Raw genomic sequence first — 15,793 nt, forward strand, 5'->3', positions numbered from 1 at the left:
GTTTTTTACCACATGCAAAAATCTAGAATAAGCACTTCTGAAATCCAAACAATATACTTTTTCATTTTCAAAGATTTTTTCTACAAATTATGTTAGTGGAAAAAAATGTCATAGAATATCTCAAGTTGGAAGGGACCCAGAACGATCATAGAATCCAAGAAGAAACTAATTGATGTGAAATTAAGTGACACAGAATTTTGAATCCCAATGCTGCAGCTTTTTTTTCTGCATTATAGGTAGCCTTGGACTAGAGAGGCTCTGGTGCAGGGCTAGAGTTAAGGAGTGCAGCAACAGTCCCTGCCCAGGGGCTTGTCAAGAGACCTGGTGAATTTGGCAGTACAGCATAGTTCTGTGTCTCCACACTGCTGCTCCATGTCTGAGAACTGACCCTTGGTCTGTTTCTGTTTGTTCAGGATGTGGTCATTGGTTTCCTCCACCATCTTTGTTCAGGGAGTCGGAGATTCAGTCATCTGATCCATCGATGAAGAGACTTTGGCTGTTTGATATTGTTGACGATCCTGAAGAGAGAAATGATTTGTCTGAAAAATATCCTTATGTGGTCAAAAAACTGCTCTCACGGCTTCAGTATTACCATAAACATTCAGTGCCTGTGTTCTACCCTGATGAGGATCCCCGCTGTGATCCAGCAGCAACTGCAGCATGGGGTCCTTGGGCATAATGCAGCTTTGCATCCTGCAAAAACAAACCCTAGTAGAGTCTGTATATGGACTCTTTATATTGACTTTTAGATTTACTACTTTTGTATGTATCTTAATGATCCATGTTGTCCTTCAAATATCTTTTTGAGATAAAGCATCCAAATAGCAGAGGCTCCATCAGTCCTCATTCTTTCAGAATAGTTTGGTTAGTTTATTTTCGCAATCAAATGCAGGTGGAGATGTTGACACCATTCCCCAGTGTGTAAGGCACGTAGATTCAATGAATTCACGTTATTCTCTTTTTTCATAGGGCATATTCAACTAGAAAGCTAACTGTTCTCCGTTGATATCCACATATAACATTTTAGTTTATAGTAGCCATTACAAGATGTGGTTGCCACAATAACAAGGCACTGGACTTGGGATAGAGGGGAATTTCTGCCCTACATTCTTCTGTGTCCTTCAGCATTCAGCACTCATATTACACGAGGAGAGATGTTGGCTTACCCACAAAAGCAGAAACTTTTGTTAATGGTATTTTTAATACAGATATTGCTCTTTTTTATGTTCATATCTAGTTTCATGGAAAACAATGAAACATCAGGAAAAAAACATCAGCTAAGTTGTAAAAGCTCAAGTAAATAATGTGTTTGAGTCTCCTTGGCTAAAGTTAGAAAAGATTAAAAAATGTGTAATTTTAATTTCAGAGGTAAGCAGAACTTTTATGTATTCTCTTTTCTGTGTGTCCTACAATCTGCATTTTAATATCTTGCTGCTATTCTAGTTCATATAATTAATTTACTAGGAAGAGACTGTTGCACATCACTGTCGTGTATAGGTATTCAATTCACCCTCTGTTTCCTCTCATTATATTTTAAAATCCAAAGATTCATTATTTTCTCAGCTACAGTATAAATCATTGTTTATTTTCTAATTTTCTACGGGTGGTCTTTCATAAAATATTTTAATTGAACTGGGTTAGGAAAAAAAACATCTGGCTGACACGTTTAGGTTGGCATCTCCAAAGAGTTGTATACTGTTCAATTGTTTCAAATTGGGAAATAGAGAATTCTTTATATATTTTGTGGTTTCTTAACATTCAAAAATGAAAGTATTTTGACCTCTCTAAATAAAACTTCATTTCATCCCTTTCCAAGTTAAGATTAATTTTTAATCTAGCAAACATTTGGGCATTTCGAATTCAAAAGTCTTAATTTTTATGCTTTAGAAATTATTTAAACTTCAGAAAAGTAACTAAGTTTAGGAAGAATGCTCACACTGGCTACTCATTTTGCATTGCTTATTTACAAAAAAGATGCATCCAGTCAAGGAGAGGATGATCTTATAAGCAAAACAGAAGATCTGGATCTGTTCTTGAGTGAAAGACTATATTCAGCCTGAAAAGAATTTTTCCAACATACCTAAAGTTGATAAACAGGTCTTGGGTACAGATCTGAGTTTAATCCTCTGCAGAAGAACCTGGAGTTTAAACAGTTGTAGTCTGTTTGGATTTGAAGCTCCACTACTAGTCCCTGTCAGCCTCCATGAACTTGCCTCTCATCTTACTTTCTGACAAAGAGATTTAATGGTAGTAAGGCTACTTGGGATATTCCCAAAGCTTTTCCATGCTTGTATGGTAGAGTCTGGCACACAAGGACAAATGGTCCATATGTGTAGCCATGTTTGTAATCCTAGGGCCGGGGACACCTGAATGAGAAATAGGCAAGTGAATCACAACACATGTAAGTCAAAGTCTAAATGAAAGATTACTTGGCAAGTAAAAAATATATAATGTCAAGCATTACCAGGAGATTCAGGATCTAACCACAGGTTTCTGTCCTGAGCCTAGGAACACCAAACCATTTCCAAAGACGTAGCAGTTATGAGTGGAGAATTTCTTTTCCTGCCTGTCTGCTCCTTTGGCAGCCCACCGCAGGCCCCCCTCCAGCTGGACCCTGAGGCTATGTCTCTGTAACATTAACTGTAGCTCTGGCATGATGGATGGGTCAGAGGACCTTTCTACAGCCAGCCCTTCCCTTGGCAGCCCCTTTGCAGCCCCGCCCTAAGTGGACCCATAGGCTTCATGTCTCTCTAACTATAAATAAGCCGAAGTTTGTAATGAGAAAACAGTGCTTTTGCTAAGAGAAAGGGAAAAACCTGCCAACTCAAAGTTTGAGGAGGTTAAGCAATTTTTTTGCCAGCAGGTTTCCAACTGGATGTTTTAATTCCTTCAGTTTATTTTCTTTGTCAGTTGCAGGCAGTGCACTCAGTTTTCTTTCAAGCTGCATTGTAATATGGGAAGATTCTGGTTAAATATACGGTGTAAAGAGTTCCCTGGGGTCCCAAACTGCTTTTTCTGATTCCAGTGCTCTCACATGTCTTCTTCCAGTGCCTTATGATTCACATATGAGCTCATCTACATCAAGCAGAGCTGCTGCAAGGAACAGTAAAAACTTTTTTTGGCATAAAGCAGTTAGAGTGAGTCAGCCATGCAACTATGGACAGGATCAGTGATGGCCCGTGTGATAATTGCATATTGTAGTTAAGCAGAGGCGAAGAGGATGATGCATTAGTTCTTGTTATGTTAGTTGTTCCCTCCTGAGACTGTTATTTTTTGTGGGTGGAGTGGAGAGATATTGGAAGGATTGGTGATATATCTGCTGCCAAGTTTCAAAAAGGACTACCAGCTGCCATCATCAAAGCAGCTACCGGATGTTGATTCCCTAATCCTGGCTAAACTCAATAGCAATAAAGGCAGTTATATTTCGTCTGCAGGACTATAGTTAGAAAAAGTACAGTCAGAATCTCTAGATTCGGATCTGAGGAATGCAGTGTTTATTTGGACAAATCTTCAAAAGCCACAACAAGGTACTGCACCAAAGCCACAGTGCTAGGCTGCCAGATTTTGGCATTCAGAACAGTGACAAAAATAAAAGAGCTCTGTCTTGTTTTTCTGCCATGCATTCTTGCTGTTTCTTCAAGCAAGCAAGGAGTCAGAACACAGTGAATACATGTACAAACAAAGTAAGCTGTGTTCAGTGTTCAGCAATGCTTATTGAGGAGTTTTGAGCATAGAGCCCATGCTAATGAATAGAAAACTTTGATCAGGACATCTGTGTCCGGCCTAAATCATTTCATTGGATCTGCAATTTTGCCAAGAGCATCACTCAGTGGCCCTATTAACCAGGGCTGTTGGAGCCTTTCTTTATTGTATACATTCTCCAAGCACACTCATGAAGGAGGAGTCATCAATTTTTATTGGATAGAAGGCTCCAAAATGGCTTATTCAAGGACATCTGAGCCCTTAAGTTTACCCTTCACGTTTATCCCGCTTCACTGGAAAAAAAGTTTAATGAGCCTGTGCAGGCGCTGAGAAAATAAATGTTGAGAGCATTGAGTCAGAGGCTGGACTTCACCTCTAGTAAACATAGTTTCAGATCCAGTTTAACTATGCTTAACTCACAGAAGCAAATAGTTTGGGAGTTTTTTATCTATAGAATTCAGTCATGGCAATTCTGTGATTCCAACCTGTTTTCTCAATGTTGCTCATCAGTGTGCAGTTATCCAGGGGAATAATCAGTTTCTGGAGAATGATAATTTTTTCCTCACTTCTCTGTGTATGAGGAGTAAGAGGAGTTTTTTAAAAGGCTGTGAACATTATAATAACTGCCAGCCCAAGAACCATGAATGCACTGCTTCCCTGTAGGTGGCTGCTATAGGTGTACTGAATTTTCACTTTTAATTCTTGTGCCTTTTGCTTTGTTTTCAAATATTCTGTTTTACAAATCATACTTGATTGATAAAGCACTGTCTGAAATAATCCCAAAGGGGCTATTAGTCTACTCTGGTCATACCCGAGTTACAGCAGTGACATGTTGTAGAAACAAAGTTGTTGTCCTGCCTTTTCAGTTCTGTTTTTACATTGCTCTGTAATAAAGAGAGCATGGTCATGGTACATTAAAGAACTGGGTAAGAGCAACATATGCATTGCCATTACATTGCTACTAGCTAAAGCTCCAAAACTAATATAGTGGAGAAACCTAGCTAAGAATTTACTGACAGTTTTCTTTTGCCATAAGCTTAGCATTAGAAAAAAAATCCAGAACAGTTGAAATGGCATAGCCTTTGGCTGAGTGAAAAATAGACACATTTATAATATCAAAGAAGACTTAGGAAAGTATCCCATCAGGATTTTGAAAAATGTAGGAGGGAATAGAGTAAAACAATTGCATTTCTGTTTATATTTGCCCTAGAAAGTAGCCCACTTGGAAGAAATATTTAAGAATGTGAATGATTGAGAGATTGTCTCTTATAGGCAGCAGGTATAAGATACAAGTCTGAAATTCCTTTGAGTTATAGTTGCTGGTTAACAGCAGGATTTTTGGTAATTATTTCTACCCACAATCCAAAGGAATTTTAATGTGTATTGTTTTATGTGGAGAAGTTTTTAGAATTCACCTTTTTCTGGTTTTACTTTGTAATAAAGAAGAGGCCATGGTATAATGAAAAAATGCCTAAAAGCAAATTTTTCTTTAATTGCTATTCCAACAATAAAAAATGGAGAGCATTTTCTTACAAAAATTAGATTTTCTATGTAAATGTTTGTTCTATTAACAGCATTAAATACAATGGCAAGAATCCATCTTTACAGCAGTAAACACTGAGTGTAGTTTTAAGAGGCAAGTGTAATTATTAACCCAAAGATATAATTCAGGATTTTTGTACTATGCAGTGATTTAAACATTTTATATTTAACTTATGACATAAAATATGTACGATATATATGAACCTAATCCAAAACCCAAATCCAAATAAAGCAAACTCCTACATTGTCTAAGTTTGTTGTACTTCTAAATTTTTTATTTTGGGTCTTTGGTTCTAGATATGAATATGAAATTACTCAGTATCTATCCTTTCAGAAGCAGTAAGGATGCTGAAATCCTGCTATCACAACATTGCTAAACAACCATTCTTTTCAGCTCCTACAGTACTATAGGCATCATAACCTGCTAGCAAAAGCAGACTTTTTAATAGCAGCCATTATTCATCCTTTTACTTAATGTGATTTATTGACTTTTGTTTGATGACATGATCAAATAAAGTAATGGCCTCTTTTAAAATGTAAATGCTGATTTTATCTATAGTTTATTTCAATTATACTTTTCATAAACGTACTGCTGATGTGCGTTATAATACAAGAAAATGTTTTAGGAACACTTGGTTTTATGCTAAACATTATTTGGGTAATAAGTGACTATAATGCACTGGTAACCGCCAAAATTCTAAATGTAGCAGAGATCTGGCATTGCTTAGCTCCATAATGCACACAGGACTGCAGTGTCCTTAAAGCATTGTTTCTGTCCACTGCTGTCTTAGGAGTTGATTACTCTCTGTACTATCAGAGTAAAAGTCAGAGTAATTCTGCTCAAAGCCATAGCTTTAAGTGAGTGCACTGTTTATGGAAGATACTTGCCCACAGGCTACACTCAGAAGATTCTGAATTAATTAATGATTAATTAACATCTGTATGTCCTGGTTGCCCATATGACAAGATGGTGAGGACAGGATACTGTGAAAAACACGATATTGTGAGAGAGGGTTGTGCTTGGAAAAACTTTGTTTAGGATGTTGATGACTCAGCCTGAGTGCAGTCATCATTCCAGCTTGTTTTATGAACTGGCCCAGTCCAGTTATAGAGCAGAATCAGATATTCCTGTTTATCATATAAGCTGGAGTCATGTTTTAGTTTAGAGAAAAGTCTTATTCTTGTTTACTGATAAAGTAATGTTTGATGTGGAATCATGGATGATGTGATGACAATGTTATTCTGCGTCACTGTTGGAAGAGGGGAAATTTATTCTTTCACTTAGTTTTTTAATCTATGCATATTGCAAACATTCTATTCTTGTTTAATGTTATTTTAGTTTTTTTCATTATGTGTTTATCTTTAAAATAAATTTTAGCTAGATAGGCTACAGAGAAAGTTAGCAAACATACATTTAGTCATGGAACTTCAGTTTCAGAACAGATCTTAAAGCTATCATTAGTAAAAGTTTCTGCGTTGAAAATTTTATAATCTCCATTTTCTCATCCTTCTGTTCAAAAACCTGTAAAGTTTTTTTAATAAAGAATAAATTATAGCTAGAAAGAAAACATACATCTAAGATAGAATTTTCTTTTGTTAGAGTCATAATAAGGCCCATAGAGACAGCCCAATAAACCTTGTAGATTTCTGTAGCTTAAACTGGCCCCATATTTAGCTTTACATTACATTACATTACTTAGAAATCAAGTTCCAAAAACCCGTAACAGTGGTTACTGTTCTTTCCCTTAGGGTCTGAACAAGGAAATCCAATGTTTTTTGGTCAGCAGTAGGAATTCCACTTTGTAATCTGACGCTCTTCGTTCCTCTTCTCTCAAAGGCAGTAAACCAAAAATTAAAGTCAGAATGGATTTTCAAATCATGTAGCATTTGTAAATCCTCACGCACCTTTAATGATTTGTTGGCATGTGCAAACTGAAAGCGTCATGACCTGGCCTTTCTCCTGTCAGTTCCTGCTCTCATCACATTGTCTAGTTATGCCTGTTTCACAGAGAATTCACGCTTTGCATTTCTCTGATTTCAGTTGTATTGTTCCAAATTCATGAAGAATAAAAGGAGTCATAGAAGAGCCAGGATCTTCTTATTAGGAGGCTGATACAGCTCTGTTGTAGCCAACTGAGCTACCCTAGTTCATACCAATAAGTATTATGCAGTTATTGGGAAGATATTAGTCCTTTTTTTCTATTTTTTTATGTCTGGTATCTAGCAAGCATGTGGCAGTGGCATGCTTCTGCATATTTATCTAGTGGTAACAATTGGATCTTTTCATGCTCAGAGTGAGTAACTCAACTCTAGTCAGTCTGTAATTTCTTTCTGACAGACTCATTATTTCTCTGCCAATTATATGGTTATGGTTATGGGCATGGGCAGCTATACAATTTAAAAAAAGACAATTTTTCTGTAAGCACAGTGTGTCTGTTCAAGCACAGTTCTGTCCTAACAGCGTACAAGCCTGCTCATCCTATGACCATGGCTGCATCTGTTGTAGAACATGGCTGTAACATACAGGATAAAGCAAGCATCTTGCCATACAGTTTTACTTTCTGCACTGTTCAAGTTCACACTGATGTCAGCATGCCCTCTGACTTCATTGTAAGATCTAAGTGCTATTTGAAAAAAAAAAATCAGATTATTTGAAAAAAAAATCAGATTATTTGCAAGCATGATACAAGCTGCAAACTCAGTTGGAACTGTATAAACTTCTGTAAGACTTGTTTGTAGTAGCGACAAATGTAGTAAAGAGAGCAGTTAGGAAATCTGTTTGCTTTTCTCTGTGTTTTCAATATATGTGCTGCACTTTATCTGTGCATATTCCTTAGTCACTTCTACGACTCGTCTGTTAGAGGTGCTTTTGAAGAGAGATGTATTTTTGGAACATTTATTAAAACTGTGGTATTTACTAGACTTGCATAAGAAGTTCTGACAAGTCCACTCCTGCAGCTAGTGCAAAAATCTTGGGGAAATCATAGTGAGGTTTTGGTATATTCTACACCTTGAGTTTGAGTACATCCCTATAGTTGATACCTCTTGTGCATGACATTTAGCTTGGATCCGTTATCCAAACAGTGATAGAAACTATTACTGTAAATCAGAAAAAAGCCTATACATTTTTGTATGTATACTGTAAAGTTGCAACAGTAAGTTTCAGCACAGTGGTTTTATTCTAATAGGAAATGATGTGGATATTGTTCATTGTCACTCTTACCAGCAAATTTTATGCATCTGAAGTTTATGCATTGCCTACAAAGCAGAGAGAAGGCATTGGCATTACTACACCCTGTTCTTCATAGGTCCATCATCTTAGACTTGCTGCACCACCATCTGAAATCAGCTGCTGGGAGGAAGGAACACTGGCAACAGCATTCAGGAAGTGCAGTCTCAGGCTCTGCACTTTGTTAATGGTGTTATGTTAATGGTGATTAATGTTCCTTTCTATTTTGCTAGCTTCTTCCTTGTGGGAAGAGATCATAGAAAGCTGAAATACTTCAAATAACTATTGATATTAATGATTTTCTTAAAAAAAAGAAGTTATTTCTGAATCTGTTAATGAGAAATTAAGAGTAAAACTCTCATCAGAGAATGTGTCATTAAACAAACACTGATGAAAAGAACTGCACCTAACTGTTGTAGTTGCTCCTTTTTCCCACACTGTTGTTTTATTTTTTTAAACTTCAAGTCTCCTCTTGATTGATGCACAGATATTTTAACAATGTCTTTGTTGTGTACTGCAATCAGACAAGTACTAATCCCCTTGAGGAATCTGGCAGGACTGTGGGAATCTTCCAGCCATAATTGTATCTCCATCGTAAATGTGATGATATTGGCAACTTCAGCTGAGTTGACAGAATGTGCTGTTGTTGAGGGTGAATTATATCAACTTTCTCTACTGACCTGCAAGTCTAAGGGTCACTCATTTATGCATTCTTCAGTGTCTCTGGTAAGGGTTTTTTTGGTGCTGTCATGGAAGACGTTAGAGACATAAATGCCTGCTGTATATAAACAAAGAAGGACTGTAATCAGAAAAACTGAATGGAAAAAAAACAACTGGAAATCCTAATTACGTAGTTAAAATAAAAGTACTACCATAGTGAATTACAATCAGTGAAACTGAATTTTAATGGTGTACTAATGGGGTAAAAAAGACATCTCTCATTTTTATTAGTTTGAGCAAAATAAAGGAATGTAAAGATGCTGAATGTAGATCCACTTACTGTACAACTATGTTACCCCAAGATTTTGTTTATTTATTTGGTTATTTAGAAGTTACTTTAGAACACATTAATTTTTTTTTTTCCTTGACAGGTTCTAAGTGCAGAGTAATTCTATTGAAAACTAATTTCTGGGGCAAAGGATGACACAGATGATTCACTACGTGCCTAAATGTGTAACCTCCTCATATTTATTCAGGTTTTGGATTTCTGCCTCAAGCCACGATTATCACTTTTTCAAATACTGGCACAGACCATCCATTTCTCTGGTAATAAATATGGTTTCCCTAAGGATATGAGAAGAAACTTGATTTTTATTCTTGTTAGTTACTCCACTGATCTTCTTTCTTTGTATTTACATGAGAAAAATGTAAGAAACCCATCATTCAGATTATCTAATAGACCCATGACTTGCAAAATATTTTTTCACTGGATTTTATTTTTTATGACTAAAATATGAAGAAAAAAAAATGATTGCTATTTAGTTGTTGCTTTTTGTTTTTTAAAGAGGGAGGGATTAATTTACTCTGATTCGAATAGCACTAATGGAGCTTCAGGACCATTATAATAACTTAATTAACTTGAAAGCTGGGAGATAAAAAGGCACTTCTTATTTGTTTTACTGCATATGCTCTATCTGGGCTTCCCGAAGTCCACTTGGCCTACAGTCAGTTTCAGAAAGACCATGATTTGGCTCTGAGTCAGATGTTTTGATTGAAATCAGATAGCCAAAACCACAAGAATCTTAACTTGTTAGAAATGGTGACTGTTCCAAAAATGTGAATCCAGAAGATAGGCATACACACAAGAAGCAGAGGATGTACATGAGAGCTCCTGATGTACCCTTAGCTTAGGTTTTTATTAATTTTGCTGCTGTTATATCATTGGGAAACCATGTGCACTTTGCCATGCAAGACTGATTTTCTTTGTTGGCTGTTCCAAAGCCAGAATATATATTCTGTATATTAACTGTGATTTCAGTCCTAATTTAAACTGTCTAGCAATTGCCCAGAAACTGCTTGATAGAGCCATTTCATAATCACCTTGCACCTCCCCTTTATTCCCACAGCACTTGAAATGACTACTTGTCCTAACTGCATCCTGAACGTACTGGGAGTTCCCAGGCAGACCATGATGCATCACTCCATTGGAGCAAAGAGGGCTAAATTATAGTTAAAGTTATCTTCTCTGAGATTTTCTCCAAGTGCTGTCTCAATAAATTGTAACCAAGTCTGACTTGCAGGAAAGATCTCAACTGAATTAATTTTGATGTGAGAATAGGACTTGTGCTTACTTGTCATTCAGTGACTTTGCAAATGTGCCTACCACCTTCTCGTGTAACCTTCCCTTGACTACCAAACAAGAGAAATCTAGGAAAAAACTCTTAAACTGAAACTGGTCATTTTGTTAAAACTGACTCACCTAGCAAAACCCCATCTTTTAAAGATTTCTGTGGGACAGTTAACCAGGTTTATTACTGTGTGGTGGCCAATACAGTATTATTTTGTGAACTCCTGCTAATGTACTGTATAATTATTGAATTTGGCTATGATGCCAAGCTCTAAGGTGAGGGTAATAGCTAAGTAAGGTCCTATACATTGAAATTACAATGTTTATTATTTTGGTTTTGGAAGTTGGAATTTTCTTTTTCACTCTTTATGGATGTTCTGGTACTGCAGGAAAACCATGCAGTAATGACTATGAAACATACTCTTTATCAGTATATGCCCTATTTTTCTCTGTAACTAGTTTCTTCCTTTCTCTTTCCTCTTATCTTTAGTAACCCTATAGTTATTATTAACAATGTTCACTTTTAATCAGTTGTGGTATTTTAATTCTCATTTTTATTTCTTTTTTCCTTATTCTCATGACTGCAGTGTCCTTGCAATATCAGTATCATCTCCAGCTAAATGCCAATACTTTGTTTACAAGCTATTATTTTGATTCCATCATATCTGTTCAAATAAGAAAAGCATGAATTGCTAGAAAATCACTGTAGCGTTTAATTAATATTATCTCCAGCTAATAATTTGCATTTTTGTTGTAATGTAGATCATTCATCACATCTTAAATAGCTAATTTAATTCTTTCAGAGATGAAAATCATAAAAATGCAATTTAAAGTTTCCTACTTACAACATAGTTAAAGATTAGGCATAACTTAGCACATAAGAGAATCTTTGAGAAATAAAAGGCTGTTGTGCTTCCAAGTGTGTGATCCAAGACATCTATCTTTAACAAGGATAGATACTATGGAAGCAAGTTTTATGCTGCAGTCAAAAAGGACTGTAAGGGGAATAAGATTATTTGGTTATTTCACAGAGACAAGGCAATTGACTCATCAGAAGACAGGGCTGTCACTGAGCATACACAAATACAAACCCATGGCATAGAAGGGAAATTTACATACCTCATAGCAAGATGGTGCTAGAGTACTTAGAGGGTAGATAATTTTAAGGGCCGTGAAAAAAATTATCATTTTCCATGAGTGCTATTAACATAAATTAAGGGATTTGAATTCTGAGTTTTGATAATGCAGAAAGTAGAATCCTGAGTTTGAGATCACAGCAAATCTCTCACACTGACATACACAGATATGCACCTGATGGGTAAATAAGCAATAAGGTGAAAGGAAGTGTTACAAAAATGCCAGTCTTTAAAGAAAAGCTAAGGGTAATGAGAAATATGTATTTTAGCATAGGGCTAGATCCCTAAAGAATTTTAGCATCCTATACTCCAGAATCCTCAATCTGTAGACCAGCAGTAGCTCCTATTTAGGTCTCATCTATTTATATTGAGGCTGATTTTCACATTCTTTTACAGTTGATCTAGAAATGCCATATCAAACAATTGATATGGTTTAATTTGGGTTCAGTTCAGGTTCCTGTGATTAATTGAAGAAAGATAACGTTCCCTATAGGGAAATACCATAAATACTAATTACGGGGTCCTTCAGGAAGGTTTACTCGGTCATTAAATTTATTTTTGAAATTTGTTTTAGGCAGCTTTCTGGTCAACACAACTCATTATTACTAAAATCTAGTAAGCTCTATTACATGGAATTTAAAACCCAAACACTCAATGAATGATTTTTGGCTTAGTGATGCATACAAGCTATTATTAAATGGAAATACAAAGTTAGAGTATTACTTTACAGAAATGTAATTTTTTTAATGAAAAGGCACAATATTTTCAAAGAAGCTTCACGCACCTTCTTCATGCAGCTTCATGCTCTTTCCGAAGACACTTATGTTTGTTATGTAAAAAATAAGGGCTTATTGCATTAGTTTCGTTTTACATTATTATCCAAAAAAGAATTTAATTCTTTGTCATTAAGAGCTTCAGGTACTGAAACGATTGTAAATGTGCTGACACAAGTTTGGGGGTTTTTAACAGACTCTTGTTCAAGCACTCTAAACAAGTTCTCAATAGAGTAAATTTTAATTAGGGTAAAATTAGCAAGTCTGTTTGCTAGCTTTAAGCCAGTTGCTCAGTCTTCACAGTTTGTTAAGCATCTGTTCCCTGAAAGTATCTAATGTTTAGGCTGACTTAAGTTCAGTATTGTATGCTGCAATGAACATTGAAATCTCATTTCAAAAGTGCTAGAGTTTTTAAAGTATATGGTTAAAGCTCTTAGTACTTCTTACATTAATTTTTTTCTTCTTAAATTCAGAACACCTGGCCGTGTCCTGTAAGTTAACATTATAACCATTGCCTGGTTACAAGGAAGTTTCTATATTTTACTGATAGTCTGTAATTGTGCAAGTGATTGACAGAAAAAAAGCCTCCTGGTATGAGTGTGCAGGCGCTATCAAAAAATACACTCTCCGATCTTAAAAACATTTTCTCAATTTACAAATCATCTTCTTTAGTAAGATCCAGGTTCCCCCAAGTAAGATAGACACTGTATGTGATCCTCCATATTAAAAGATCGTCCCGAAATTGATGTCAGTATGTACTGTGCATATCTTTTCTTCTTTGGAAGAGACATGCAGTTGCGTGCCCCCAGGCTGCTTAGGACATCTGAATCTCTTTAATCTGACACATTTCAGATTAGTGCTCTTGTGAGACGATAAACATGAACATGATGTAGCCCCACAGGATGTGTTAATGCTGTTGCAGGCTTTTTTGAGAAGGAATATGTCTGATCTGTAATGTTCTAATTTTAAATTCACATTTGATGGGTGTTGCAGGTATTCTACAGCTAAAACTGTGTCAAGCTGGTTTCGTTTTGTGTTGGTGGTTTGGTTTTGGTTTGTTTGGTGGTTTTGTGTTTTGTTTGTTTGTTTTGTTTTGTTTTTTGTTTGTTTGTTTCTTTTAATTATATGGGCTACTTGCTAATTGATATGCTAACTACCTTCTGGAAAAATTAAATACATCAAGATGCTGTTGTACAATATGTCCTCCAAAGGTTAGGTTTTTTTTTAGATCTTGAGTATTGGAATAGTTTGTGGCAAGGTCAAAGCAGGTGGGAAAAGAGTTGCTTCTCAGGAAGCTCAAATTTAAACACATAACAAATCCTTTTGCATTTAGTTTTTGTCTTTATTTTCAGAGATCTGGATTAACCAAAATGTATAGTGTTGGCAAAAGTGCTCGACTGCATGCTTTCCAATTTATAATCAATAATCCTCAAAACAAAAACTAAATGCTTCTGAGAGAGAAACAAGGATCAAGGTTGAAAGTGTGATTCCAGACAATACACATGTTGTCTTGTATAACCATATACATGTAAATGAGAATTCCATCCTTCTTTTACACTGTCTGGAAATAGATTGGGCCTATTATGTAATTTCATTTTGGAGATGGCTGTGATAATTTCATATTATCCATATTCAGAAGTAGGAAGAGTTTCAGTACATTTGTGATAATAGCAGGAAAGGAAAACAATGAAACTAGAGCCATGTGAGACAAGACAGGGAAAGGATTTCAAAAACATCTTAGAATACTGTATTACAGATGCCTGACAAGTAAAGATGAGGATACACTACAAATTCAGACTCCTGCACTGGAAAGCATAATTATATATTCTGTAAGAAGTTTTATTAGAGTGCAAGGTGTGGAAATTGGATAGTCTATGGGACACACAGAGCAAAGGGGAATCCAACAAAAAATGAAATAAAGCAAAGGGGATTCCAACAAAAGACAATATGCATCACTGTTTGTTCCTTCTTTTCCATCCTGGCGATGCCATGGTTAGTGTGTACAATCCTGAGTATCCAGATATGTTAGGAATCTATTTCCTATCCTTGAATGGGGGGAATGTGTGGAAATTAACTCAAAACCAGCACAAACTGCCAGCTGGAGTAGTTGATGTCTGTAACTGCTCTGATTTGTGCTGGTCTGATTCTCACTGACATACCACATGGTGCTTAAGGAAACTTTAGTGTAATTATGGCTAAATTATCGCCTAAGCAAAATTGCTCATTGGGACGCCCATTTTAATTTTGAAAAATGTTTCAAGCAGTTATTCTAGAACTGGGAATATGGAGTAATGAGACTGTTTCACTGAATTTCTTCGGATAGTTTGGGTTAATCTTTCCAATTCTTAAGCAATTTCTTCAAGTTTTAAATTGCTTTGAAGAATTTGGCAGTGTTATAGTCCTTGAGAGTTCCCTATCTCTAATGATGTTAGCAATGATAGAAACATATTAAATAATTTTGAGATATATAATTCCTAGAAATAGCACTAGGCTATTTCCTTTTATAATTTGTAACACAGGCAATAGAGCTGTGGGATATTTTGGAAAAAGTCCTAGAAAATGCCTCATTTGCAATAAATAAGCTAGTAGTTGAAGAAAGTATTTGAGTTGATTTTTTCAACTGGATATATGAGTTGATAGAGTACTTTCAAATATTATATGCACAGTAGCCTGCTTGCTTAGTCATTTGATTATATATGTTTTCTCTTAGCACTCCTTAGGACATGAAGCAAGATTTAAAAACATTAGAAAATAAACAGATTAGCATAGCTGGTTATTAATGTGGAAATTTCAATAAACGAATATCATATTTAAAACACAGCCTCTTTAATTATTTATACCTAATTGATGGCTTGATTTGTTCAGTAGAAAGGATACTGTTAATTTAAATTCCCATTTATTACTGCCACAAAGTGCACTTTAAAATATTCCTTGTCCTAGAGTCCCAAATTATGGGAAAGGAGATAAAACAGCTGCTACTGCTGTTGTGTTGGGCAACATTTGTTTGTCTAGACAGCTTTTTTTTTCGTAATACTTACAATAGTATGTGATTCAAAATTACAGATCAGGCACAGTGATAAATCTGGATCGCTTCAGTGAGCCTGAGTGTCTGCATTCAATTACA

At 35.8% G+C, this 15,793-nt stretch overlaps 1 protein-coding gene across 1 annotated transcript in view; it reads left to right on the forward strand.

Annotated features, from left to right (window-relative positions):
* The window catches only part of ARSB (arylsulfatase B), a 71,858-nt gene extending 63,069 nt beyond the window's left edge, over nt 1-8,789 (forward strand). Inside the window, exon 8 of the mRNA XM_050329435.1 lies at nt 414-8,789. Within this exon, the coding sequence (XP_050185392.1) occupies nt 414-679 (266 nt within the window). The 3' untranslated portion in view covers nt 680-8,789. The remainder of the gene's footprint in view (nt 1-413) is intronic.
* The last annotated feature ends 7,004 nt before the right edge of the window (nt 8,790-15,793 follow it).

Source organism: Myiozetetes cayanensis, unplaced genomic scaffold, assembly GCF_022539395.1.
Source record: "Myiozetetes cayanensis isolate MyiCay16 unplaced genomic scaffold, myiCay2020 scf4, whole genome shotgun sequence".
Taxonomy (NCBI): Eukaryota; Metazoa; Chordata; class Aves; order Passeriformes; family Tyrannidae; genus Myiozetetes; species Myiozetetes cayanensis.